The sequence below is a fragment of the Meleagris gallopavo genome, chromosome 6 (assembly GCF_905368555.1).
Source record: "Meleagris gallopavo chromosome 6, MGAL_WU_HG_1.1, whole genome shotgun sequence".
Lineage (NCBI taxonomy): Eukaryota > Metazoa > Chordata > Aves > Galliformes > Phasianidae > Meleagris > Meleagris gallopavo.
Window position 1 is genome coordinate 311,523 of NC_139409.1, and position 22,618 is coordinate 334,140.

Genomic DNA, 22,618 nt, shown 5'->3' on the forward strand with positions numbered 1-22,618 from the left:
CGGGGCCGGGCGCGGGAGGAGAGGGGGGTGCTTGGGAAGCGGGGATAACTTTACAATAAAACTGGTGAAAAGTGTGCAAAGTCCGTTCTGTTTATTGGCACGGGGCAGCGCCCTGCCTGCAGCCCCTGGGCGGCTGGGGGGCACGACGGCAGCGCTCCCCGGCCCCCTGGGCTGCCGGCAGCCGGGGGGCTCAGCTCCCCTCAGCCCGCCGCGCTCGTAACGCCGTTTATTGCCATTGGGGTCACCCCGTTAAATGGAAGCGGGGTTCCGGAAACACCTGATTGTCGGGTGGGAGCGCGGCGCTGCAGGGTTGCGGTGGGGGGGCTCCGCCCCACGGCCCGGTCGGGAGGCGGCCGAGGGCTGCGCTGCGGGGCGGCTTCTCTTTGGCGGAGCCCCGGAGGCGCTGGGACCCGGCTGCTCAAACCGGCATCGGCATCTCGTTGTACTCATCCACGCCTTCCCGTTCGTCCAGGATCGGCTCGGCTTCGTCCGCATCCAGCTGGGGAGGTGCGGGGTGAGGGGCGGCGGGGGCTGCGCCGGCGCCCCCCAAAGCGGGGCAGTACTTACACACTTCATCTCGCGGTCGGTGAAGATGCGGCTCAGCAGGCACATGCGGAGCGGCACGGTGAGGATGAGGATGAAGGGGAAGGCCAGGGAGGCCACGGTGGACATGACGGCCCAGAGCACGGCCAAGCACGCCAGCTGCAGCCCGGTGAAGAGGTGCATGCGCAGCGTGCGTACCTGCAGGGGGGCGGGCGTCAGGGCGTGCGGGACCCCGCGTCCCCCCCACCCCCGTCCTGCGCCCCTCCTTGCCGCGTGGCTCCCGCAGGCCGCACCGCGCCCCCCGCCCCAGCCGGGCATCCCGCCGGCACCCTGCTACGCCCAGCCCCGCTGCAGCCCCGGGTGAGGCTCCGGCACCCCCCGGGCAGGGCACGGCCTCTCCCACCCCCGGAACGGCCCCGGGACCCTCCGACCTTTTTGACATAGGGGACATCGGGGTGGTGCTTGGGGGGCATCAGCAGCAGCTGCAGGCGCTCGTAGAACTGGATGCCGTTCAGGGAGGTGACGCCCATATAGAGGAAGATCCCGAAGAGCACAGCCAGGGGGATCTGGCGCAGCAGCTCCCCGATGACGATGGACAGCCCTAAGGACGGGGGGGGGGTCAGCAGTGGCGTGCGAGGAGGAAACGCCGGAGCCCCACGGCCACGTCCCGGCAGGCACCTACCGACGAGCACGGCCACCAGCAGCCCGGTGACGCGCTGCTCCTTCACCTCCTGGATCTTGGGTTTGTCCCCCGGTGCCACCGCCTTGCTCATGACGGTGAGGGCGTTGGCGTGCGTGACGGAGCGCACGGTGGCGGCGGCGAGCCAGGGCAGCCCGAAGAGAGCAAAGAATCCTCCCATGGCCACGATGAGCAGCAGGTCGAGGTGGAACCCGGAGCCCTTCTGCAGCATCCGCTCCTTCTTGCTGATGATCAGCCTGGGCACAAGGGCGGACCGTTGGCAGCGCTCGGCTCAGCACGGGTGGGCACGGCTCAGCATGGCACGGCACGGCACAGCTTAGAATGGCTCAGCATGGCATAGCTTAAGATGGCATGGCACAGTTTGGCAAGGGTCAGCACGGTATGGCATGGCACGCGTTGTCCTGACATGGAATGGCACAGTTTGGCAAGGCTCAGCACTATGAGGCATGGCTTGGTAGCGCACAGCACAGCGTGGCCCAGGCGGGCATGGCTCAGCATGACATGGCATGGGGCAGTTTGGCACGGCGCAGCACAGCACGGCACGGTAGAGCAGAGCATGGCACAGCACAGCTTGGAATGGCTCAGCGTAGCTCAGCACAGCACAGTTTGGCCCAACGAGCGCAGCACGGCACGGCACAGCTCAGCTCGGCACGGCGCTCCCAGCCCTGTGCACGTCCCAGCCCGGCCCCGCTGCGCTCACGTGGTGATCTGCGTCTCCATGAAGATGAGGATGAAGACGAGGACGGCGGGGAGGCCGCTGGCCACCATCATCCACACCGGGAAGTCGCTCCTCTCGCCCAGCGGGTTGATCACCCAGCCCCGCTTATCGGGGGCCGTCACCGAGAAGCCGCTGGGCACGCTCAGCTTCTGCGGGGGCACGGGACGCTGTAGGGTCACCGGCTCCCACGGGGAGAGGGCTGCCCCCATCCCACACTGGGGACCCTAGCAGGGCCCAACCCAAAGGGCTCCAGGCAGAGAGAGCCAGATACCGGGGTCAGCATCCCCTGAGGGGCAGGGGGAGCGCGTGGGGGTCCTGGGCGCTGACCTGCGTGTAGGTGTCGCGGATGCTGTAGTCCACCAGAACCATCACCAGGATGGCGATGGGCACCCCGAAGTCCCCGATCAGGCGCCGGATCTGTTGGAAGGATGGAATCAGCCCGGCCCCAAATTCCCCGACCGCCCTTGGGCTCACTGTGCCCCCAAAGCCGGGCTCACCCCGTGCCCACGCCGCCGTCCCGCCTGCCCCACGCACCCGTCCAGGGAAGAAGCGGCTGTTCTTGAACTTGCGCAGGAAGAAGGCGATGAAGAAGGTGCCGGCCATGAGCACCAGGGAGAGCAGCGCCGTGTTGGGCTGCCCCGTCACCTTGGTGGCCCCGCGCTGTGCCGTGCCGTTGGGTGCCGCGGTGCCGTTGCTCCACGCGGTGCCGTTGGGCTGAGCGCAGCCGTGCAGGGGGTGCTCCTGGAAGATCTGTGCAGTGCGGGGCGTCAGGGGCATCCCAGCCCCACGGCACCCACGGCACCCACGGCACCCACAGCTCACCTTGCCCAGCTTGGAGAAGGTCTCGTAGATGAAGATGAGGGAGATGAGGAAGGCAAAGATCTCCTGGGTGAAGCGCGAGACGAAGCGCACCAGGAAGCTGCCCTCGCAGGCCACCATCAGGAGCACGATCAGGATGAGCCAGAAGCCGATCCACACGCGCCCCACCAGGTACTCCAGCCCGTTGGACGTGCAGAACTGCAGCACAGATGGGGTGAGCGGGGGTGGCCACAGGGACCCCACAGCCGGGAGCAGCCCCTGCCCACCGTGAAGAAGGCCTCCTCGAAGACGAGCAGCGGCCCCGAGAAGCCAATGACGAGCAGGGGCTGCGCACCCAGCAGGCAGAACAGCACGCCCTGCAGCGACGTGGAGATGATCAGCTCTGACACCCCGATCAGGTCGTGCGTCTTCTCCCCTGCGGAAAGTATGGGGTCAGGAAAGGCCCGTGGGGTTGGGCCAAGGCCCCTCACTACGCACCACGCTCCTCCGGCCCACAGAGCGCTCTGCACAGCTCCCACAAGGCGCCCTGCTCCATCCCGTGCAGCACGCCGCTTTGTGCCCACGCAGTGCACCGCCATCCCATCCCCACGCGCAGCACTGCTCTGTTCCCATGCAGCACTGCCCCATGCGGATACACCCCACACGGTGCTCACCCAGCAGCCCCCCGAAGGTGATGGCCGGGGACAGCGCGGCGAAGTAGATGAAGATGACGGCGGCGATGCACTGCGGGTTCAGGGCGTCCCTGAAGTCGCTCAGGTAATGGGGGTATCGGCGCCGCACGTCCCGGATCAGCCCCCCGAAGGGCCGCCCCGTGCGCCGCAGGGGATCGTCCTCATCCTCATCCTCAGCCACCTTCAGCTTCAGCAGCGCTGCACCCGGATGGATGGACAGATGGACGGTCGGCCCCGGCCACCCCGCGCCCACTCCGCTGTGCCCCAGCCCACCTTTCTCCTCGGGGGATTTGGGCTCCAGCAGCAGCCTCCTCTCCTGCTCCTCGCGTTTCTTCAGCATCTCACGCTGGAAGTGTGCGACGCTGCGCAGCAGCTCCTCGCCCTGCACCTCGGAGGGCGGCAGCACCACGCTGCAGTCCAGGAACTCGTTGATGGCCGTCAGCAGGTCGTGCCGGTCGTCCGCCAGGTAGGCGGCCTCGTGGAATTGCTGCGGGCAGCGGGGTCAGGGCGGGCTGCCGGGCACCGGCGGCCAGGGGCACGGGGATGGGAGCGGGGCTGCGGGCAGGCAGGCAGTGGCACCCACCTTGTCGGACATGAGGGTGGAGATGGAGCGCCCGATCTCATGGTAATCCATGTGGGTGCTGCTAGGACCCAGCAGCACGAAGAGGAAGCGCACGGGGACGGGCACCTCCAGCACCGAGTCCAGCTCCACCGCCTCCTGCAGCCGCACGAAGGCCATGGTGGGCTGGTCCAGGAACTCCACGCAGCCTGCGGGGCGCAGCGCTCAGCACGAGGCTCCACGGGGTGCACAGCACACAGCCCCCCCGCCACCCCTCCGTACCCACGAGCACCACGGTGGCCTCGGCGTTGTCAGGGATTTTCTCCAGCAGCTTCAGCTCGTGCTTGGACTTGGAGCGGGTGATGCCGGCGGGGGGCGCGGGGGTCGGGACCTCACGCTGCGGGCACAGGGTCAGCGCCGCCCGAGGATGAGGAGTGGCAGAGGGGGGGGAGGGGGAGGAAGGGCTGCTCACCTCCCGCTCCACGTCCACGCGCGCGTCGTGTTCGGCACCGTGCCCGGCGATGAGGGGCTCGGTGACGGCCGGCTCACCGCCCTCACCCACGTGGTTGGTGCTGTGGTGGTGCACCAGCAGCGAGCCCAGGCTGCCGGCTGAGATGTTCCGGGGGAACGAGAACTCCTTCTCGTCGCTCGGGTGGCTGCAGACGGGCACGGAGCTGGGTGTGGAAGCCACGTGCCCGGGCCGGAGCCTCCCGGCGCCGCGCAGCCCCGGCAGCGCACCCACCTGTGCTTGAGCAGCAGCGCACGCAGCACGTTGGCGCGGTCCTCAGCCCGGATCTGGTCGGTGATGACCATCTGCTCCACCACCTGGTGGGCCACGCCCGGCAGCGTCTTCTGGTCCAGATCCAGCAGCACGGCGCCTGGGGGGCAGCGGGCTGAGCCGGGGACCCCCCTGAGCGCAGCCCCCGGGGTCGCCCCCGCGCCGTACCGTGGGACAGCGTCTTGCGCAGCTCCAGCAGGCTGCGGAAGGACAGCGAGGCCACGTGAGGTTTCCCCCAGCGGTCCGTCTCCTCCTCCACGTCCTCCTCAAACTTGATCCAGCGCGCCGTCTCCTTCCACTGCAGCTCCTGGTTCTTGTCCAGCACCAGCTCGTTCAGCTCCACGAACACCTGCGGCGGCGCGGTTCGGTGGGTGCCCCAGAGCACGACGCGGGGCGGCCCCCCCCCGGGACCCCCATCCCGGTACAACCCACCTCGTGGGGCTGCCGGTCCGACCTGCGCGGCCGCGCGCTCTGCTCGCGGTGCTCCTTACCGACGTGCACCACCTGCGCCTTGGCGCTCTTCCGCACCAGGTGCCGCCGCACGCCGGGCACGTCCTCGAAGCGGTGACCTGCGGCAAGGGGAAGCGGCAGGAGGGTGGGCGAGGGTGGGGGGCGCAGCCCTGCGGGGCGGGGCGGGCAGCGGGGAGGAGAACCCGGCCGCTCCGGAAAGCGCCGTCGCGGCACACGCGGTGCCGGGGGGCTCCGAGCCGCGACTGCGGGGCGCTCTGGGGAGGAACCGCCGCCGCTTCCCGCTCCACGCGCCCGGCCCCGCGTCCCCGCACGAGGCCTCGCTCGCCCCGCGCACCGCTCCGGGTCCCCCAGACCCCACCGCCCCCGGGGCGCGGGCGCCGCACGCACTCTTCATGTAGTCGAGGTCGGCCGATGCCAACGTCTGCGCCTCCGATTCATCCGTGGGCACCTTCTGGTACTGCGCCTGCTCCGCGCCCGTCATGCTGCCGATGCGGCGCCGCTCGTGCAGGTTGTAGCTGCGGTGCCCGGGCTGCGCCCTGCCCGCGGGGCGCCCGGGGGAGCCGCCATCCTCGGGGACGGCGCTGCCCTCGGCTGCGCGGCTCTCCTCGGCGCCGGGGCTGCAACACACACAGCCCGTGGCACCGCGGCGCACCCATCCCGCACGGCCCGTGGCACGGAACCCGGCGGTGCGCACAGCCGCGGGGCGCGGCGCAGCCTCCGCTCACCTGGCTGCCGGGGGGGCCGTGGCTCCGTGGGGCTCCGCCGTGGGGCCGGGTGGTGCCGGGGGGGGCGGGGGCTCCTCCACGCGGCGCTCGGTCACCTCGTCCTCCTGCAGGAAGAACTGCACCGAGGGGCGTGGCACGGCCAGGAGCAGCCCCGCGCCCCGCGGCCCCGCACCGCCCCTACCTGCACCCCCTCGGCGGGGCCGCCCCGCAGCTCCTCGGCCGAGCGCTCCGTCTCGGTGTCGCACGCTTCCTCCTCATCCTCCTCCCCCTCCTCGATGGGGGGGTTCTCCCCGGGGGCGGCCGCTCGCCCGCGCTTCTTCCTGCCCTTTTTGGGGACCCCCTTCTTGCGGCGCGCGTCAGGCGGCAGATGCGCGGACAGGGGGTGGTGGATGTGCAGCGAGGACTGCCGGTGGTCTGCGGGGGGGTGCGGGTGTTGAGGTGGCTGTCCCCGCCCCGCGCCCTCCCCCCCCCGTACCCCACTCACACTCAAAGTCCTCCTCCCCGTAGATGCGCCCCAGCTCCTCCACGCTGCGCGGGTGCGCGTCGCTGAGGATCTCCTCGAATCGCTCCACGCCCAGCGCCTTGTTCAGGTCCTTCTCCTCTTCCTCAGCCAGCGGCGGCGAAGCGGGGCCCGGTGCGGGCGGCTCGGGCTGCGGGAGGGACGGGGCGGGGCTGGGCCGGGCCGGGTGCGGGCCACGGCTCCGTACGGTGCGGACGCCGCCACGGCCCTGCGGCACCGCACGGCACGGACATCCCGCACGCCCCCACGGCACGGACACCCCGTGGCACCCCGGGTCCGCCCATCCCGCACCCTCACCGCACTCCTGGATGCAGCCCTCCCCCGTGCCACCCCGGACGCGGACGCCCCGCACGGCACGCACATCCCGCATACCACCGCGGCAGCCCCGGGCGCAGCCGCCCCGCGCAGCCCCAGGACCCCGCACCCGAAGGACACACCCCCGCGCCCCACGTCCCCCCGCTCCGCGCCCCACACCCCCGTATCATCTCCCTGCGCCCGCAACGGCCCGGGACGGGTGCCAGCCGCAGGGTGCGGGTATGGGCGCGGACGCGGGATATGGGGGCGGGGTGCGGGCACGGGATTTGAGTGCGGATGGGGCTGCGGGATGCGGGCCGTACCTGAGTCATGGCGGAGCCCTCTCCCTCCGCAGCGCTCGCGGCGCTTTATCGGAAGGTCACGGCGGTGGGGGGGGTGGGGGGGCGGCGCGGGGGGCGGCGGCTCCGTCCCCCCCCTCGGCAAACACCCGCGGAGCCGCCCCGCACCGCCTCAAGGTGACGGCGCAGAGGGCAGCGCAGCGCAGCAGCATCCCGGCCCCCCCCCCCCCCCCCCCCCCGGGCAGTGCTATGCGCGGCGCCGCCGGAATGCGCCCCCCCGGGCGGTGCGCGGCCCTCCGGAACGCGGCTCTGCGCCCCCCCCGGCCGTGCCCGGATCCCGCTCGGGGTTGCACTGCCCGTTCCCTTCCCCACCCCGGTCTCCCCCGGGACGACCCCGCGGAGGGGGTGGCACGGCTGTAGGGGGTGCAGCTGAGGGTGCGGGGGTGCCGCTGGTGCCCCGCCGTACAGCTCGGGACCCCCCCACGACGGCAGCCCCCACCTCCAGCAGTGCCCTCTCTGACACACGGTCACCCCCCCAGACCACCCACCCAGACCACCCCGGGGTGGCCCCAAAGAGGTCCCAGGAGCCGACCTCCCCTCCAGCCCAGACCCCCTCCCAGCCCTCCTTCCTTTGCTGCTCCATGACTCCCCTTGCTGCCCCTACCGGCGTGCACCCTGCCTGCCCCTCACGGGCGGTGCCACACCGCCGGATCCCACGGCCCTCCTCAGGACATCCCCCCTCCACATCTCCTGCCCCCAGCGCTGAGCTCCGGCTGCGGTTACACCGAGGACCCCCCAGCAAACCCACCCCGCCGGGACGGGACGCCGGCGCTGTGCCATCCCCACACCAGAAGCGGCCCCGGTGGGCGATGCCACAAGTCCCCGTGCACTCTGTCACCCGCAGGACACCGCGGCCGGGCGGCGCGGGGTGCGGGGCAGCGCCTTACCGCGATGTGCAGGAGGAAATCCATGGTGGCACGGTGGCAGGGAAGGGGCACAGAGCTGTGCCAACCACAGACCCATCCCCGGTCACGTGCTACCGCAGCGCAGCCACGGCACGGGGACGGCCAGGGGTTAATCGTTAACCAAACAGCTGCAGTCCATAAACCCGCCGAGCTGAGCATCCGACGCGGCACCGGCACAGCCGGCACCTGAGGGTACCCCGGCCCCACAGCTCAGCCTCACGGTGCTGCCCCACAGCTGCACTGGGGCAGGTGCCGTGTGCCTGGATGGCAGCCCTAGGGTGCGTGGGAGGGCTGCGCAGTGCCGTGCTGTGCCACGCTGACCCCCGCTGTGCCACGCTGCCCCGTGCCATGCCGTGCCACGCTGCCCCACACTGCACCGTGCCGTGCTGACCCCCTCAATGCCACGCTGACGCACGCCGTGCCGTGCCGATGGTGCCGTGCCGTGCCGATGGTGCCGTGCCCTGACGCTGTGCCCCCGCCCCCCTCCCCGCCGCCCCTGTGTGCACTCACGCTCTCGAAGGCGGAGGAGACGATGTGGTGCAGCTCGGAGGACACCGGGGAGCGGCTCATGGTGCCGTCGGGCGCAGCTCAGCCCTTCTCCTTCTCGCGGGGGCTCAGAGGGCGGTGTGGGCGCAGCATAACCTGCGGGGCACGGCGGGGTCGGTGCGGGTCTCCCGGTGCCGGCCCGGAGCCGCGGTCGGCGTCGCCTCGGGCTGACCCGGGGCCGGGGAGGGAAAGAAAACAGCGCTGCGGGCTGCGCCCCGCGGACGGCTCCGGGAGGGTTTGTGTTGGCCGCGGGGCCGAGCGCCGGGGCGGCCGCCAAGAGCAACGCCGGAGAGAGGAGCTTGGATGGCGCCCAGCGCCGCGGCGCGACCCCGACCGCGCACCCAGCCCCAGCCCCCCGCTGGGCGCCACGGACGGCGCCGGTCCCCCCCGCGCCCCCCACCTGCCCCGGGCAGCTCCGCGTGTGCGGCGGAGCCCTCGGCGCTGCGGTTATTGCGGCCGGAGGTGGCCCCATGTGACGGCACGGACCGGGCGCAGGGATGACTGTGCCTCACATGGGTGCCCGTCATCGCCCCCTGCACCGCCGTGTGCCGGACGGCCTCCAAATCCCACTCTTCCCAGGAGTTTTCCTGACGCTGTGCCCATCAGCACGGGCAGGCACGGCTCAGATAAGCACTGCTGTGCCTGGCACGCCGTGCTTCCGTCCCATTCCTAAAGCATTGGCCGCAGTCGGGCTCTGGAGCCCAACCTCTGCACCAGCTGTTCCCTGCAGGCACCACAGCTGCTGCTTTGCTGCACGGATTGCAGCCTCATGAACACCTGCTGGGCTGTGCAGAGCAGAGCCGGGCTGCCCTGGGCTCCACTGCGGGCAATGACATAGGGACCACTGTGGGGAGTTCCCTGAGCACAATCCACGGGGAGCTCTATGGGGACATCCATGGGAACCTCTGCGAGTACAACCGTGGGGACACCCATGGGGACATCTATAGGAACATCAACGGGAACATCTACAGGAATATCCATGGGCACCACCATCCCCACCGGCACCTGCTGCCGCCAGCCCCCAGCCAGAGCCGTAAATTCCGCAGTGCCACCACAGCCGTGCAGGGAACGCGGCCTCCTCGGGTGACCCCACTGGAAACGGTGACGACGCCGGTCCCGGTGCCCTGGTGGCGACTGAGTCACCACGAGCACAGCGGGGCAGAAGAGGAACCTCTCGCTCCGTGCCAGAAGAGGAACCCGCGTGCAGGCTGAGTCAGGGGGCTGCTCGGAGCCCCCACCCCAGGTGAGGAGCGCGCAGGGGTGCGGTGCCCCCCCGCGTGCCGCCTTTCCCAGGCTCTCGGCGCGGCACAATGGGCTCTTGTTTGCAGGACCAATCCAGATAAGCAGGGCAGGTCCGCGATAGGGAGATAGGGCTGCCAACACCGCCGCGCTCCATTAATTACCTCCTGGCTCCGATTAGCGCCTGTGCGTGAGCCGGCTCTGCTGCCCCCGCCCCGCGCTGCCATGCATTCCTGGGGCCAGCCTCGACCTGCCCGCCTGATCCCGCCTAAGACGATTACAGGGCACCGTCCCGGCCGCCGCACCGCGCCCGACGGGACTGCGGCACCGCTGCGCCCGCACGGCCACGGCACCGCACCGGGGAGCGGAGCGGCACGCAGCGCCGGGACCGGGACCCGCAGCGCCACGTGGGCAGCGCTTCTTGGGCGCAGCACCTGCGGTCGTCCTGCTGGAGACCCGCAGCAACGGCCTGTGGGCAACACGCTCACAAGAAGCATCTTCAGGTGCGCCGTCCGGGCGTGCACCACTGCCGCGTGTGCACCATCCCTGTGTGTATCACTGCCATGTACACCATCCCTGTGTGTATCACTGCCATGTACACCATCCCTGTGTGTATCACTGCCATGTACACCATCCCTGTGTGTATCACTGCCATGTACACCATCCCTGGGTGTATCACTGCCATGTACACCATCCCTGGGTGCACCACTCCATGTGCACCATCCCTGGGTGCACCACTCCATGTGCACCATCCCTGGGTGCACCACTCCATGTGCACCATCCCTGGGTGCCATCCCTGTGAGCGCCATCCCTGTGAGCACCACTGCCATGTGAGCAGCACACACACGCCCCAGGCTCACGCTGCTGTTTTGCACACATTGGTGCCCAGGAGACAGGGAGAGGCCAAGAGCCCCACGGCTGCCCCGCTGCTCGCCAGGCGCTGACACGGAGCTCTCCGCATCCACCACCCCCGCGGGGGCCGCCGGTGTCCATCCCCGCATCCGGTGCCGCCGGTGCGGCACGGAGCGGTTCAGGCCAGAGCGAGGAGCCGGGCTCACCGCCACGTCCCGGCCCGGCTCACCCGCGGCTCCGCGCGGTCTCGGTGCCACCGCCGCCCCCTCCCGTGGCGGTGACCGCGGGATGGATCGGCGCCGCCGCCCCCGGGCTCAGCCCCGCGGGGTTTTGTGCTGCGCGCTGCAACTTCGGAAACCGCCACCAAAAATATCGCCCGCCCCGCGGTGACCTCAAAGCCGTCGGGGCCAGGAAATGAATCACGGCGCCGCGCCGCGCCCCCGCGGGACCGAACCCGAACCTCCCTACGGGGACGCGGAACGGACCCGCGGCTCAGCCCCACTCACCCCATCGCCCCGCGGTGCCCCCGCGCTTCCGGGGCTTTGGCCGCCGCCGTCCGTCGGTCCGTCCGCGCCCCTCTCCGCCCCGCGGGGCTCTTATAGCGGTGCGCGCGGAAGAAGAGCGGCGGCGACGGAGCGCGGCGGAGCGCTTTGTTCCATCCCAACGGCGGCGGTGCCAACTCCGAAGCGCTCCGCCGCGGCCACACCTCCGTGCGGCGGGGGGGGCACGGCCGGGGGCTCTCCCGGCGGGGGCGGGGGGAGGGCGAGTCGGGGGCACAGCCCGGTTCGGGGCGGGGGGCGGCCCAGCGTTAATAGCGGTGCCGTGTAGGGAGCGCCGCCCGCCCCCCCGCAGCCCCGCCGGCACCGCCCCCCCGAGTCCTGCGGGGCGGGGGGAAGCGGAGGAAGTGCTCCCGGTGCCCTGCAAAGAGCGAAAGCGCATCCCGGTGCCCGGTGCGCCGCCCGGAGCCTTGGAACGACCCCGAGGATCCGCCCCGCCCGCACCGAGCGGAGTCCCGGCTGTGCCCCCCCGGATGCGATCCCCCGTCCCGCTCCCGAGCACCACCATGGCGGGCAGCGCGGGGCCGCCCGTGCCGTGAGCCGGGTTGGTCCCGCGGAGCGGCGGCACCGAGCCCCGCACCGTCCCGCCTTCGTCTCTTACCGGGGCTCCGGGCGCGGAGGGCGGCTCGGCGCGGCCGGGTGGAGCGGGGCGGATTCCGGAAGCCCGAAGGGGCAGAGCTCCGCGCCGGAGCGGGGAGCGAACACCGCACCCGGAACCGCACCCGGAACCGCCCGGCGGCGGCGGCGGGGATCGAACCGCCGGCCGGACGAGTGGAGTGGGCGGGGCCAAGGGAGGGCGGGACCAATCGGGGCGGGGCCAAGAGAGGGGCGTGATCACATAGCGGGCGTGTCCAGGGCGGGGCTACTGGGGGTGTAGCGGAAGGGGCGGGACTTCCGGGGTGACCGGGAGGTTTGGCGGAAGTCGAAGGCTGCCGGGAGGTGTGGCGGAAGAGGCGGGGCCGGGGCGCTGGGCCCGGAGCGGAGCGGAGCGGAGCGATGCAGAAGTACGAGAAACTGGAGAAGATCGGGGAAGGTGCGGCCGGAAGCGGGGCGGGACAGCGGGGCGGGAGGGGCGGGGACCGGGGCCGGTTGGCGGCGGAGTGCCGTTATCGCTGTGCCCCGTTATCGGTGTGCCCCGTTATTGCTGCGCCCCGTTATCGGTGTGCCCCGTTATTGCTGCGCCCCGTTATTGCTGCGCCCCGTTAGTGCTGCGCCCCGTTAGCGGTGTGCCCCGTTATTGCTGTGCCCCGTTATTGCTGTGCCCCGTTATCGGTGTGCCCCGTTAGTGCTGTGCCCCGTTATTGCTGCGCCCCGTTAGTGCTGTGCCCCGTTATTGCTGTGCCCCGTTATTGCTGCGCCCCGTTAGCGCTGTGCCCCATTAGTGCTGTGCCCCATTATTGCTGGGCCCCGTTATTGCTGTGCCCCGTTAGCGCTGTGCCCCGTTAGCGCTGTGCCCCGTTATTGCTGTGCCCCGTTATTGCTGTGCCCCATTAGCGCTGTGCCCCATTAGCGCTGTGCCCCATTAGCGCTGTGCCCCGTTAGCGCTGTGCCCCTGACTCACCGCCCGCCCGCAGGTACCTACGGGACGGTGTTCAAGGCCAAGAACCGGGAGACGCACGAGATCGTGGCACTGAAGCGGGTGCGGCTGGACGATGACGACGAGGTGAGGGGAGCTGCCTGGGCCGGGCCGCCCGGTGCCGAGCCGTGCAGAGCCGAGCCGAGCCGTGCCGTCCCGCAGGGCGTTCCCAGCTCGGCGCTGCGGGAGATCTGCCTGCTGAAGGAGCTGAAGCACAAAAACATCGTCAGGTGAGGCCTGCGGGCGGTGCTCCCGGCTCGGTGCCGGCCCGCCGCTGACGCCGCTCCCCGCAGGCTGCACGACGTCCTGCACAGCGACAAGAAGCTGACGCTGGTCTTTGAGTTCTGCGACCAGGTGAGCGGGGCGCTGCGGCCCCGGGTCTCCTCCGGCCGTGCCCTCATGGCCGCCTCCCCCCCCGCAGGACCTCAAGAAGTATTTCGACAGCTGTAACGGAGATCTGGACCCTGAGATCGTGAAGGTGGGGGGCTATGGGGGGTGGGGGACGCAGCCCTCTCTTCTCTCTTTCCTTCTCTGCTCTGCCCTCGTGAGGCCCCATCTGCAGCACTGTGCCCAGCTCTGGAGCCCCCAGTGCAAAAAAGACAGAGAGCCGTTGGAGAGGGTCCAGAGGAGCCACAAAGATGCTCAGAGGGCTGCAGCAGCTCCCTACAAAGCCAGGCTGAGGGAGCTGGGCTTGTTCAGCATGGAGAAGAGAAGCTGCGGGGTGACCTCAGTGCAGCCTTGCAGTATTTAAAAGGGGATTATAAACAGGAAGGGAAACAACTTTTTACAAGGGTAGGCAGTGACAGGACAAGGGTGAATGGTTTTAAGCTCAAGGAGAGAAGGCTTAGTTGGATGTGAGGGGGAAGTTGTTTGCTGTGAGAGTGGGGAGGTGCTGGAACAGCTGCCCAGAGAGGCTGTGGATCCCCGTCCATCCCTGGAGGTGTTCAAGGCCAGGTTGGATGGGGCCCTGGGCAGCCTGGGCTGCTGTGAGATGTGGAGGTTGGTGGGGGGTTGGAGCTTCGTGATCCTTGAGGTCCCTTCCAACCCAACCATTCTGTGACTCTGTGATGCCGTCATTTTGGGGTGGTGGTGGCAGTGGTGCTGTGCTGATTCTGGGCTGCTCTCTCCTCAGTCCTTCATGTACCAGCTCCTGAAGGGCCTCGCGTTCTGCCACAGCCGCAACGTCCTGCACAGGGACCTGAAGCCGCAGAACCTCCTCATTAACAGGGTGAGTGCTGGGCTGGGGGCGGCACGCCGGGCCCCCCTTTGCCCCTTGGGGTCCCTTTGGTGCTCCCCCAGCCCCTGACCCCTTTGTCTCACTGCAGAACGGGGAGCTGAAGCTGGCAGACTTCGGCCTGGCGCGGGCCTTCGGCATCCCGGTGCGCTGCTACTCAGCAGAGGTGAGGAGGGGCTGCTGGGTGCACCCGGGGGTCCCGGCCTCGCCCGCCCCTCCCCCAGCTTCCCTTCTGCCCCACGCAGGTCGTCACGCTGTGGTACCGACCCCCGGATGTGCTGTTTGGTGCCAAGCTCTACTCCACCTCCATCGACATGTGGTCGGCCGGCTGCATCTTTGCAGGTAGCCGTAGGGCCGGGGGGCTGCGGGACGCCTGGGGCGGCCGTCGGGGGGCCTCACCCCATCCCTGTGCAGAGCTGGCCAACGCGGGGCGGCCGCTCTTCCCGGGGAACGACGTGGACGACCAGCTGAAGAGGATCTTCAGATATCCTTTGGGACCCGGTGTTACTGGGGGGGGGTGAGGGCAGAGCCTTGGCGGGGCCCCGCGTGTCCCGCAGCTCCCCGTGGCCCTTGACAGCCCCGCACGCTGCTGGGCACCCCCACGGAGGAGCAGTGGCCGGCCATGGCCAAGCTGCCCGACTACAAGGTGAGGGGTGGGGGGGCCCGGTGGGGCGGGGGGGGGCGGCACGGGGCCGGGTGCTCACGAGTGTCCCCAGCCGTACCCCATGTACCCCGCCACCACCTCCCTCGTCAACGTGGTGCCCAAGCTGAACGCCACCGGCCGGGACCTGCTGCAGGTGAGCGGGGGTGGCGGGGGGCATTCCTGTATCCCGCCGCGGGGAGGGGGCTGCTCTGGGGGCCCTCAGCCTCGCCCCCCTCCCGTGCCGTCCCCAGAACCTGCTGAAGTGCAACCCGGTGCAGCGGATATCGGCGGAGGAGGCCCTGCAGCACCCCTACTTCACGGACTTCTGCCCCCCCTAAGCCCACACGGAGCCGTGGGGGCAGCGGGGAGGGGGGGCGGGACCGGGCGCCCCGTGCCCCCCCCTCCCCCCTCTATTTATTAGGATTTTAACCCAGCGCCGCCCCGGGCTGCCAGCGTGCCGAGTCGGGGCCGTGCCGTGCCCCCCCCGTGCCGGTGTAGCAGTAGGATGGGGAGCCGGGCCCCACAGCCCCCCCAGCCCTGGTGGCGGTCGGGGTCCCCCAGAGCTGGCCCCAGGGGTCGCCCCTTTCCCGACCGCGCTGTCCGTGGCTGCAACGCGTCTTTGTTACCGATATAAAGAGCTTCCCCCCCTCCCCCCCGCGTCCTTCCTCTGTGCCGCTACGGGTTGTGCCAGCCGTGTGGGGCAGGACTTTATTGGTGCGAGGCGCGATGTACAGCAGGGCGCGGGGACGAGCAGCGCATGCAGGGATGCGGAGCGGAGACCCTGCAGCCCCCCGGCACCTGGCTTCTGTCCCAGGGCAGGGGCTGCTCCCCAGCGGACCCCCCGGCCGGCCAGGGGTGTGGGGCCGGGCCCCTCGATAGGAGAACTCCTCGGGGCGCCTACAGCCGAGTGACGAGGTAGCAGGTGCGGGGCGAAGGCGACACCGTCCGCGTGGCCGCGCAGGGCCCGATGGCCGCTCTGCAGCGCGGGGGGGGGCGGTCAGCGGGGCGGCCGAACTCCGGGGCCGCTTCCCTTCCCTTCCCTTCCCTTCCCTTCCCTTCCCTTCCCTTCCCTTCCCTTCCCTTCCCTTCCCTTCCCTTCCCTTCCCTTCCCTTCCCTTCCCTTCCCTTCCCGTCCCGTCCCGTCCCGTCCCGTCCCGTCCCGTCCCGTCGCCCCGCGGGGTCACGCGGGGCCGGAGCTCCCGGCTGCGCCGTGCTGGGTGTCCCCGTGAGCCGCGCACCCCGCGGCCGTGAGCCCGGAGCGGTGCTGCAGCGGCTCCCCGCCCTGCGCCCGGTGGGGGGGGGGGGGGAGATGCGTGGCGGGGGCGGCGCGGCCGCCCCGCGGGTGATGGGGGGATGAGGGGCCGGGGGGGTCCCCGCCGCCGTCTTTGCCCCGCACCCCCCGGGTCCCCACGCGTCTACCTGGGTGGGAGCGCGGCGGCGGGGCTGCCCGGCACGGCGGGATGCTCCTGGTGGGCGGGCGGACAGAGAGGAGATGATGAGCGGCGACGGGCGGCGATGGGTGGGATGAGGTGGGGGGAGCCGGGGCCGGGGGGGGTTACCAGGGTGGTGCTGCTGCCGCGCCGCATCCGCTTCTTGTCCTTGTAGAAGCCGACCAGTTTGTCCCGGAACACCTGGGGGGCAACGCGGTGAGTGCTGCCGCCCGCGGTGGGGCTGGGCTGGGGGCGGGGGGGGCTCACCTCGTACAGGTAGTCGAAGATCTCCAGGATGGTCAGCAGGCTGGCGCCGATGAAGAGCCCCATCTGCCCCCCGATGTCGCCCAGCAGCCCCGCCACCTCGTACGCCTTCTTCTGCTCGATCATCTCGTAGTTGAGCGCCTCAAAGAAGATGTCCAGCACCAGCACGTTGTCCCTGCGGGGGGTGGGAGCGGGGCGGGGGTGCCAAGGTGGGGGGCTGCGCTGCACTGCGGTGTGCCGTGCGGTGGGACGGAGTGCTCTGTGCGTGCCGGGGGTTGTGCCGTGCCGTGCTGTGTCACACTGCGCCGTGCCCAGAGGTTTGTGCCGTGCAGTGCTGTGCCATGCAGTGCTGTGCCATGCAGTGCTGTGCCGTGCAGTGCTGTGCCATGTGGCAAAGCGTGCATTTGTGCATCAGGAGGGCTGTGCCGTGCGGGGCTGTGCTGCTCAGAGGGTGGTGAGGCACTGGCACAGGTTGCCCAAGGAGGCTGTGGATGCCCCATCCCTGCAGGCATTCAAGGCCAGGCTGGATGTGGCTCTGGGCAGCCTGGGCTGCTGGTTGGCGACCTGCACACAGCAGGGGGTTGGAACAGCATCGTGCTCCTTTTCAACCCAGACCATTCTATGGTTCTATCCCATGCTATTCCGCAGAGTGCCAGGCGCACAGCAGCACCGAGGGGGCTGTGCCATGCCGGGCTGTGCCGTGCCAGGCTGTGCCATGCCGGGCTGTGCCGTGCCAGGCTGTGCCATGCCGGGCTGTGCCGTGCCAGGCTGTGCCATGCCGGGCTGAGCCGTGCCAGGCTGTGCCGTGCCGGGGGGGTCCATGGCCGTACCCCACCGCCCCAAACCCCACTCACGCGATGTATTGCTCGGTCTTGTTGAACTTCTTGGCCAGGTACCGCGCGGAGGCCTTGCTGGGGATCTTCACCATGGAAAGCTCTTTCCCGTAGCGCACGGTATCGCAGGGCGTGCGGCACGCGCAGTACTCGCTGTCCTTCTTCACCAGGAAATCTGCGCCGGGGGACGGCGGTGTCGGAGCCGCCCGCGTCCCCCCCGCCCCCCGCCCCTGTCGTGCCCCACACGTACCCAGCGCGGGGTCCGCGCACTCCTTGTACTGCTCCGGCGTGCAGACGTTGGCGTTGCCTACGGGGGGACGCGGCGCTCGTGGGGCGCGGGGGGGGCCGACCCCCTCCCCGACCCCCGGCCCCGCTCACCGGGCATGTGCACCATGCGGCAGTTGCAGTTCTCGGCCAGGTAGCGCGTCTCGCAGTCCAGGCGGCAGGCGGTGAGGCTGTAGTTGGTGAAGAAGTCGGACTCGATGGGGGTGGCCTTGCAGTCCCCCCAGGGCGGTGGTAGATACACCAGCTGCCGGCTTGGCTAAGGAAAACACGCGGCGCCCGCTGCCCCCCGTGCCACCCCGCCGTGCCGTGCCGTGCCGCGCCGCGCCACCTCGGTGCCGGATACCCGCTGCTGCTGGCACGACACGAAGGTCTGGAAGCCGGGTGCGACGCCGAAGCCCAGCTGGTCGATGAAGGGCGGCTCCTGCTGGCTGTGGATCTGCACCTTCACCCCCGCCTCGTACGACGTCTCGTCTGCAAGCAGTGCGGGTCTGGGGCTGCGCGGGACGGCGCGTCGCGCTCCCCTCCCCGCGGGGCGGCCGCCTCACCCGTGTCCCCCCAGACGGGCAGGTACTCCTCCTGCTGGATGTTGAGCATCAGCTCCAGCCCGTTCCCCGCGCCGCCCTGCAGCGTGGTCAGCAGCTCCGTGCCCGGCTGCCCCGAGTTGAAGGTGTAGCACTTGCCCAGGCGGGTGAAGATCTGTGGGGTGGGACAGGGGCGGCTGCTGTGGGGCGGTGAGGCAGAGCGGGGCGCGGTGGGGCAGGGAGGTGCCTTTCCCCAGCGGCAGCCCCACAGCGCGGTGCCCTCGGTGCGGAGTGCGGCCGGACCCCTCCGTGTGGGGCCGTGTGAGGCTCCTGGGAACCCGGCGCCGCGGCCCCACATTGCAGCACTGCCACAGGTGCAGGCGGGGAAGAGGAACCGTCCCACACGGTGCCGTGGGTGCTGGGAGTCAGAGAGGCAGGCAGCACCGTGCCCCACGCTGCCCCCCCGCGCACCCCACTGTCTGTACGTCCCAACCCGCACCGCCGTCGTCCCAAAGAGTGCACGCCATCACCCCTGGTGCACAGCCTGTGCATCCCATAGCACACACCCCGCCGTCCCTGAACCTCCACATCCCATAGCTGTGCCAGAGGTGCACCTCCCACACGTGCCATCACCCCAAAGCTGCACATCCCCACATCCTGCCCGAGCCCCGCTCAGCGCCCATGGGGATGGGGGCAGGACGGTGCGGGGCTGAGCGGCGCACAGCAGGGCCGTAGCAGTGGCTGTGCTGGTGCTGGTGCTGGCGCTGGTGCTGGTGCTGGTGCTGGTGCTGGTGCTGGTGGCGGCACTCACGGCGGTGAAGTTCTCGGGGCCGCACTCCCGGCCGCGGAAGCGGCAGCGCAGCAGCATGTCCGCGATGTCGTGCCCGGCGCGCCGGTAGAAGGCAGCCAGGTGGTAGCTCTTGCTGGGGAAGAGCCCACGGAGGTCGCGGGGCCGCCCCAGAGCCCGCAGGTACCGGGAGAAGTCGCGGCGCGGCACGGCCAGCAGCTCGGAGCCCAACAGAACACGTCGTTGGCGGTGAGCCGTGAGCGCCGGGCGCGGCTGTAGTTGCAGAGGGCGACGGCGGGGAAGGCGAGCGCGCGGCTCTCGGCTCCGTCCAGCGCGGTGATGCGGGGGTCCGCGCCGTAACGCCCGGTGCGCTCACCCGACTGCAGCAGGGAGGCGCCCGGCGAGGCCGCGAAGGCTCCGGCCCATAGCAGGCGGTGCCGGGTGCGAAGCCGCGCCGCAGGCCGCGCAGGGAGCAGCAGCGGGCGAAGGTCGCCGGCAACGGTGCGCCGGGCGTCCTGCGGCACGGCTCTGCAGGGGGTTTCGGGCCGGGCCGTGGGGACGCGGGGACGCGGGGACGCGGGGACACGTGAGCGGGCACAAAGCGCGGCGGTGCTCAGCCGGCACCGACGTCCAGCGGGACCCCGGCGCGCGCGGAGCGGGACGGCGGCATCCGAGGATCCGTGAGCGACCCGGCACCGAAAGCCCCGCGCCCCGATGCCGGCTCTTAGCCCCGTGTCGGCCCCAAAACCCCGTCCTGAGCCCGTCCCGTGCGGCGAGGGGCCCCGCGGAGCGCCCGGCAGCCCTCCTACAGGGGCGGCGCTGGGGGCTGTTGGCAGCCCAGCCGTCGTCCTGGAGCCGCGCGCCCCCCCGTGCCCCCGTCCTGCCCTGCCGCGGGGGGAGGAGGGGAGCGGCTGCTGCGGCAGTGGAGCTCCCAAAGAGGGGAGCGGTTCCCATGGCAACGCTGCCCATCGCACGGGGAGGTGGCTGCCATGGCAACCGGCGGCCCAGCACCAGGATGCGCCAGGGACCGCGGGAGGGGGGACGGGGATGTGCCCCCGCACCGAGCATCGCCAACCCCGCACCGGGAGCCCCACGCACACCCCACCGAGCGGCCACGGGGGCACGGGCCCGGCCCGGGCTGGGACATCTGCCACGTGTGGGGAGCACGTGGCACAGCCTCTGTCACCACAACAGAGCCCGGCACAGCCCAGGGCCCAGCAGGCAGGGTGCTCACCCCGCTCAGCCACGCACCACGCCGTGCTTTTGGCCACTGAGTCGCACGCGGAGGGGGGAAGGGGGAGCACGGCCATGTGCCCTATGGAAGCCCTGCCTCAGGGCTCCACGTGTTCTGCTGCGCTCTGGAACCCGGGGGGAGGCAGGGAGCAGCAGCCCTGAGCGTGTTGGCGCAGGGGAACGGGTGGTGGGAGCCCGGCTCAGCTCCCAGCCCCGGGGGGGTCATTCTCACAGGAGATAATTTCCTGCTCTGAGAGCCTCGTGCTGGCTGCTGCTCTGGTTGCACATCTGCCAGCTGCTGTGATGGGAGACGTGCAGTGCAGGACACGGTGCTGCCCCACTGAGTGCCTCTGTGGGTGTGGGTGAGCCCTGTGCCCACCATCCTCGTGTCCTCACACGGAACTGTGGGTCCCAGTGCCCGTCCCTGGGGCAGAGCACGGCCACGGTGCGGCCCTTTGGCGCACACAGGACATCTGGCACACTGCGGGGCATGGCAGTGGGTGGGGGGCAATGGCATGGAGGGGATGGCTGTTCTCTGGGGTGGCAGCAGAGGGGACACGGAGCCACGGGGACTGGAGCTGCGGGACCCTGAGTGCAGGCGGAGCTTTGGGGGCTGAGCAGAGGCACAGAGCCCAGCACCTGCAGGTGGGTGTGGGCTAGGGGCACCGCTGGATGGCACCCAGCACCCAAACCACCAGTGGGATTCAATGGGAGCGATGGGGATGGAGCAACCCACTACGCTCTGGTACCAAATCCCCCTGTGTCCAACCGCAGTGTGACACCCCTGACCACAAGTGGGACCCCCAGCATTGGTGCCCGTGGCCACAACGCAGAGCAGCGTGTGGCAGTGGGGTCACAATGTGGCCCTTTGGCACACATGGAGCGTCCAGCAGGCTGCGAGACTCAGCAGCAGGCAGGCAGTGCCGGCGCTGGGAGGGGTGACCGTTCCCTGGGGTGGCAGCAGAGGGGACACGGAGCTACAAGGTGTGGAGCAGCGGGGGCTGTGCGATGGCACAGTGCGGCTGCAAAACCTGAGGGTGGGCGCAGGGTGGGGGCACCGCTGGACGGCACCCAGCACCCAAACCGCCAGGGGGTGGATGGGAGAGACGGGGATGGAGCTCGTAGGGGCCCCGTGGCGCCGAATCGTGCCGTGCTCAAATGCAGTGGGAGAGATGGGGACGGAGCTCACCGGGCCCTCCAGCGCCGCGCCCCACCGTGCCCAGCCCCGCGGCGACGCTGCCGGCCCCACACTCACCACGCTGAAGTTGCGTGCGGAGCAGCCGGCGCCACGGAAGGAGCACTGCAGCAGCATGTCGGCCAGGTCGTGGCCGGTGCGGTTGTAGAACTCGGCCATGCTGAAGGGTTTGGCCTTGAAGTTCTTGAAGTTGGCCTTGTCGCGCAGCGCGGCCAGCACGGCGGGCTCGGCCAGCTGCGGGTTGCTGATCTCGTAGCGCTCGTTGAGCAGCGCCAGCAGCTCTCCCACGTGGTACATATCGTTGCGGGTGATCTTGGAGAAGCGGAACTCGTTGAGGTTGCAGATGGTGATGGCCGGGAAGGTGAGGTTGTGCGCGGCCACCTCGTCCAGTTTGGTGACGTGCGGGTAGGTGAGGAAATAGGCGACGCGCTCGGCGCACACCAGCAGCAGCAGCCCCAGCGCGCCCAGGAAGAAGGCGCCCCACAGCGCCCGGCGCAGCGCCGCTCCGTACGCGAAGATGTGGCTGATGCCGTGCAGCGACGAGCTGGAAGCGAACGCCCGCAGCCGCGACCGCGGCTCCGCGCCCCCCGCGCCCTCCCCGCCGCCCCTCATGCTGCCGCCCGCCCCCGCCCCATCGCCGCGGGAGGGACCGCCCCGGCCCCAAACCCGGCCCCGGAGCGCCCGCGGCCACCGGGATGCGGTTGCGGCTGCGCTGCCCGCGGGTTTCCCGCAGCGGGGGCGCGGTGCCCACCCCCCCTTCCCCGGTCCGCCGCCTTCCGCCGGGGGTGTGGGGTGGGAGCTCCGGGAGGGGCCGCGCCGGGCTCCTCCCGCCCCCCCCCGGGGCGGCGATGACGGGAGGGGTGGGGGCGCAGCCCCGTCCCTACGCTCCGTCCCCGGCTCGGAGCAGAGGGGCTCCCGGAGGCCCCACAGAGGGACCGAAGCCGTCCCCACCCGGGAGCGGAGGTGGGGCGACCCGGGGGTCCCGCAGCCGCAGAGCCCGAGGCCGGGCGGGGTCCCCCCGCGGGTTGGGGTCCCGCTGCCTCCGCTCGGGGCACCAGTGCCCGCATCCCCACCCGGGGGGCTCGGGAGGCCCCGGTACCGCTGTGCTCCGTGGGGAAGGGGCTGGGACGGGGGCAGATGCGGCAGCGGATGGCGTAGCGGCCCCCGGACCACCGCTGGGGACGGCGAACCTCTCCCGAGGAGGGCAGTTTGGTGCGGGGGCACAATGTGGGGCTGGGGGGCTCAGACTGCGCGACCCCCACCCCGGCGGTGCCGGAAAGCGGCGTGGAACTCCACCATCCCCAACCGCCTCCGTCCAGATCGCCAACTCCACATCCCCGCTCCTATGGGGTTACCCTCCC

At 70.9% G+C, this 22,618-nt stretch overlaps 3 protein-coding genes across 11 annotated transcripts; 1 reads left to right on the plus strand and 2 right to left on the minus strand.

Annotated features, from left to right (window-relative positions):
- Positions 1-74: 74 nt before the first annotated feature.
- Positions 75-11,997, minus strand: SLC4A2 (solute carrier family 4 member 2). Of its 6 annotated transcripts, XM_085226739.1 has the most exons (23): positions 11,858-11,997; positions 8,573-8,704; positions 6,469-6,634; positions 6,166-6,398; positions 5,985-6,100; positions 5,647-5,876; positions 5,221-5,357; positions 4,957-5,137; positions 4,753-4,888; positions 4,483-4,666; positions 4,293-4,407; positions 4,035-4,219; positions 3,725-3,938; positions 3,434-3,649; positions 3,047-3,195; positions 2,784-2,978; positions 2,496-2,711; positions 2,289-2,378; positions 1,944-2,110; positions 1,226-1,479; positions 975-1,144; positions 568-741; positions 75-499 (listed from the first exon to the last, which is right to left on the minus strand). In XM_085226739.1, the coding sequence occupies exons 2-23, from the start codon at positions 8,630-8,632 to the stop codon at positions 419-421; spliced, it is 3,669 nt and encodes a 1,222-aa protein (XP_085082865.1). In that variant the 5' UTR covers positions 8,633-8,704; positions 11,858-11,997; the 3' UTR covers positions 75-418. The 6 variants fall into 6 exon arrangements, with proteins under 6 accessions (XP_085082865.1, XP_085082862.1, XP_085082863.1 ...); XM_085226736.1 differs by having other exon boundaries at positions 3,434-3,938; XM_085226737.1 differs by lacking the exon at positions 11,858-11,997 and adding an exon at positions 11,206-11,405 and having other exon boundaries at positions 3,434-3,938.
- Positions 11,998-12,125: 128 nt separating this feature from the next.
- CDK5 (cyclin dependent kinase 5) lies at positions 12,126-15,360 on the plus strand. Of its 2 annotated transcripts, XM_085226760.1 has the most exons (12): positions 12,126-12,289; positions 12,831-12,919; positions 12,995-13,062; positions 13,126-13,186; positions 13,254-13,310; positions 13,965-14,060; positions 14,158-14,232; positions 14,312-14,408; positions 14,481-14,550; positions 14,652-14,712; positions 14,783-14,863; positions 14,961-15,360. In XM_085226760.1, the coding sequence occupies exons 1-12, from the start codon at positions 12,253-12,255 to the stop codon at positions 15,045-15,047; spliced, it is 879 nt and encodes a 292-aa protein (XP_085082886.1). In that variant the 5' UTR covers positions 12,126-12,252; the 3' UTR covers positions 15,048-15,360. The 2 variants fall into 2 exon arrangements, with proteins under 2 accessions (XP_085082886.1, XP_085082887.1); XM_085226761.1 differs by lacking the exon at positions 13,254-13,310.
- A 43-nt stretch (positions 15,361-15,403) lies between these two features.
- On the minus strand, positions 15,404-21,869 carry ASIC3 (acid sensing ion channel subunit 3). 3 transcript variants are annotated; one of them, XM_085226756.1, is made up of 11 exons: positions 21,318-21,869; positions 18,854-18,965; positions 18,067-18,217; positions 17,858-17,992; positions 17,615-17,772; positions 17,487-17,543; positions 17,258-17,411; positions 16,407-16,578; positions 16,269-16,340; positions 16,129-16,175; positions 15,459-15,685 (listed from the first exon to the last, which is right to left on the minus strand). In XM_085226756.1, the coding sequence occupies exons 1-11, from the start codon at positions 21,867-21,869 to the stop codon at positions 15,607-15,609; spliced, it is 1,689 nt and encodes a 562-aa protein (XP_085082882.1). In that variant the 3' UTR covers positions 15,459-15,606. The 3 variants fall into 3 exon arrangements, with proteins under 3 accessions (XP_085082880.1, XP_085082882.1, XP_085082881.1); XM_085226754.1 differs by lacking the exon at positions 18,854-18,965 and having other exon boundaries at positions 15,404-15,685; positions 17,615-17,765; positions 17,865-17,992; XM_085226755.1 differs by lacking the exons at positions 15,459-15,685; positions 16,129-16,175; positions 16,269-16,340; positions 16,407-16,578; positions 18,854-18,965 and having other exon boundaries at positions 16,586-17,411; positions 17,615-17,691; positions 17,865-17,992.
- Positions 21,870-22,618: the final 749 nt, after the last annotated feature.

Bases quoted from the DNA above. Each gene is read 5' to 3' on its own strand.
- CDK5 (XM_085226760.1), top strand. From the start codon at position 12,253: ATGCAGAAGTACGAGAAACTGGAGAAGATCGGGGAAG. The intron at 13,311-13,964 runs GTGGGGGGCTAT...CTCTCTCCTCAG, and splicing joins TGGACCCTGAGATCGTGAAG to TCCTTCATGTACCAGCTCCT. The intron at 14,409-14,480 runs GTAGCCGTAGGG...ATCCCTGTGCAG, and splicing joins GGCCGGCTGCATCTTTGCAG to AGCTGGCCAACGCGGGGCGG.
- SLC4A2 (XM_085226734.1), bottom strand. From the start codon at position 8,221: ATGCTCAGCTCGGCGGGTTTATGGACTGCAGCTGTTTGGTTAACGATT. The intron at 4,408-4,482 runs GTGAGCAGCCCT...CTGTGCCCGCAG, and splicing joins GCGTGGACGTGGAGCGGGAG to CGTGAGGTCCCGACCCCCGC. The intron at 1,145-1,225 runs GTAGGTGCCTGC...CCCCGTCCTTAG, and splicing joins GCTGGTGGCCGTGCTCGTCG to GGCTGTCCATCGTCATCGGG.
- ASIC3 (XM_085226756.1), bottom strand. From the start codon at position 21,869: ATGAGGGGCGGCGGGGAGGGCGCGGGGGGCGCGGAGCCGCGGTCGCGG. The intron at 17,412-17,486 runs GTACGTGTGGGG...CCCCCGGCGCAG, and splicing joins GTGCGCGGACCCCGCGCTGG to ATTTCCTGGTGAAGAAGGAC. The intron at 16,176-16,268 runs GTAACCCCCCCC...CCCGCCCACCAG, and splicing joins GCGGCAGCAGCACCACCCTG to GAGCATCCCGCCGTGCCGGG.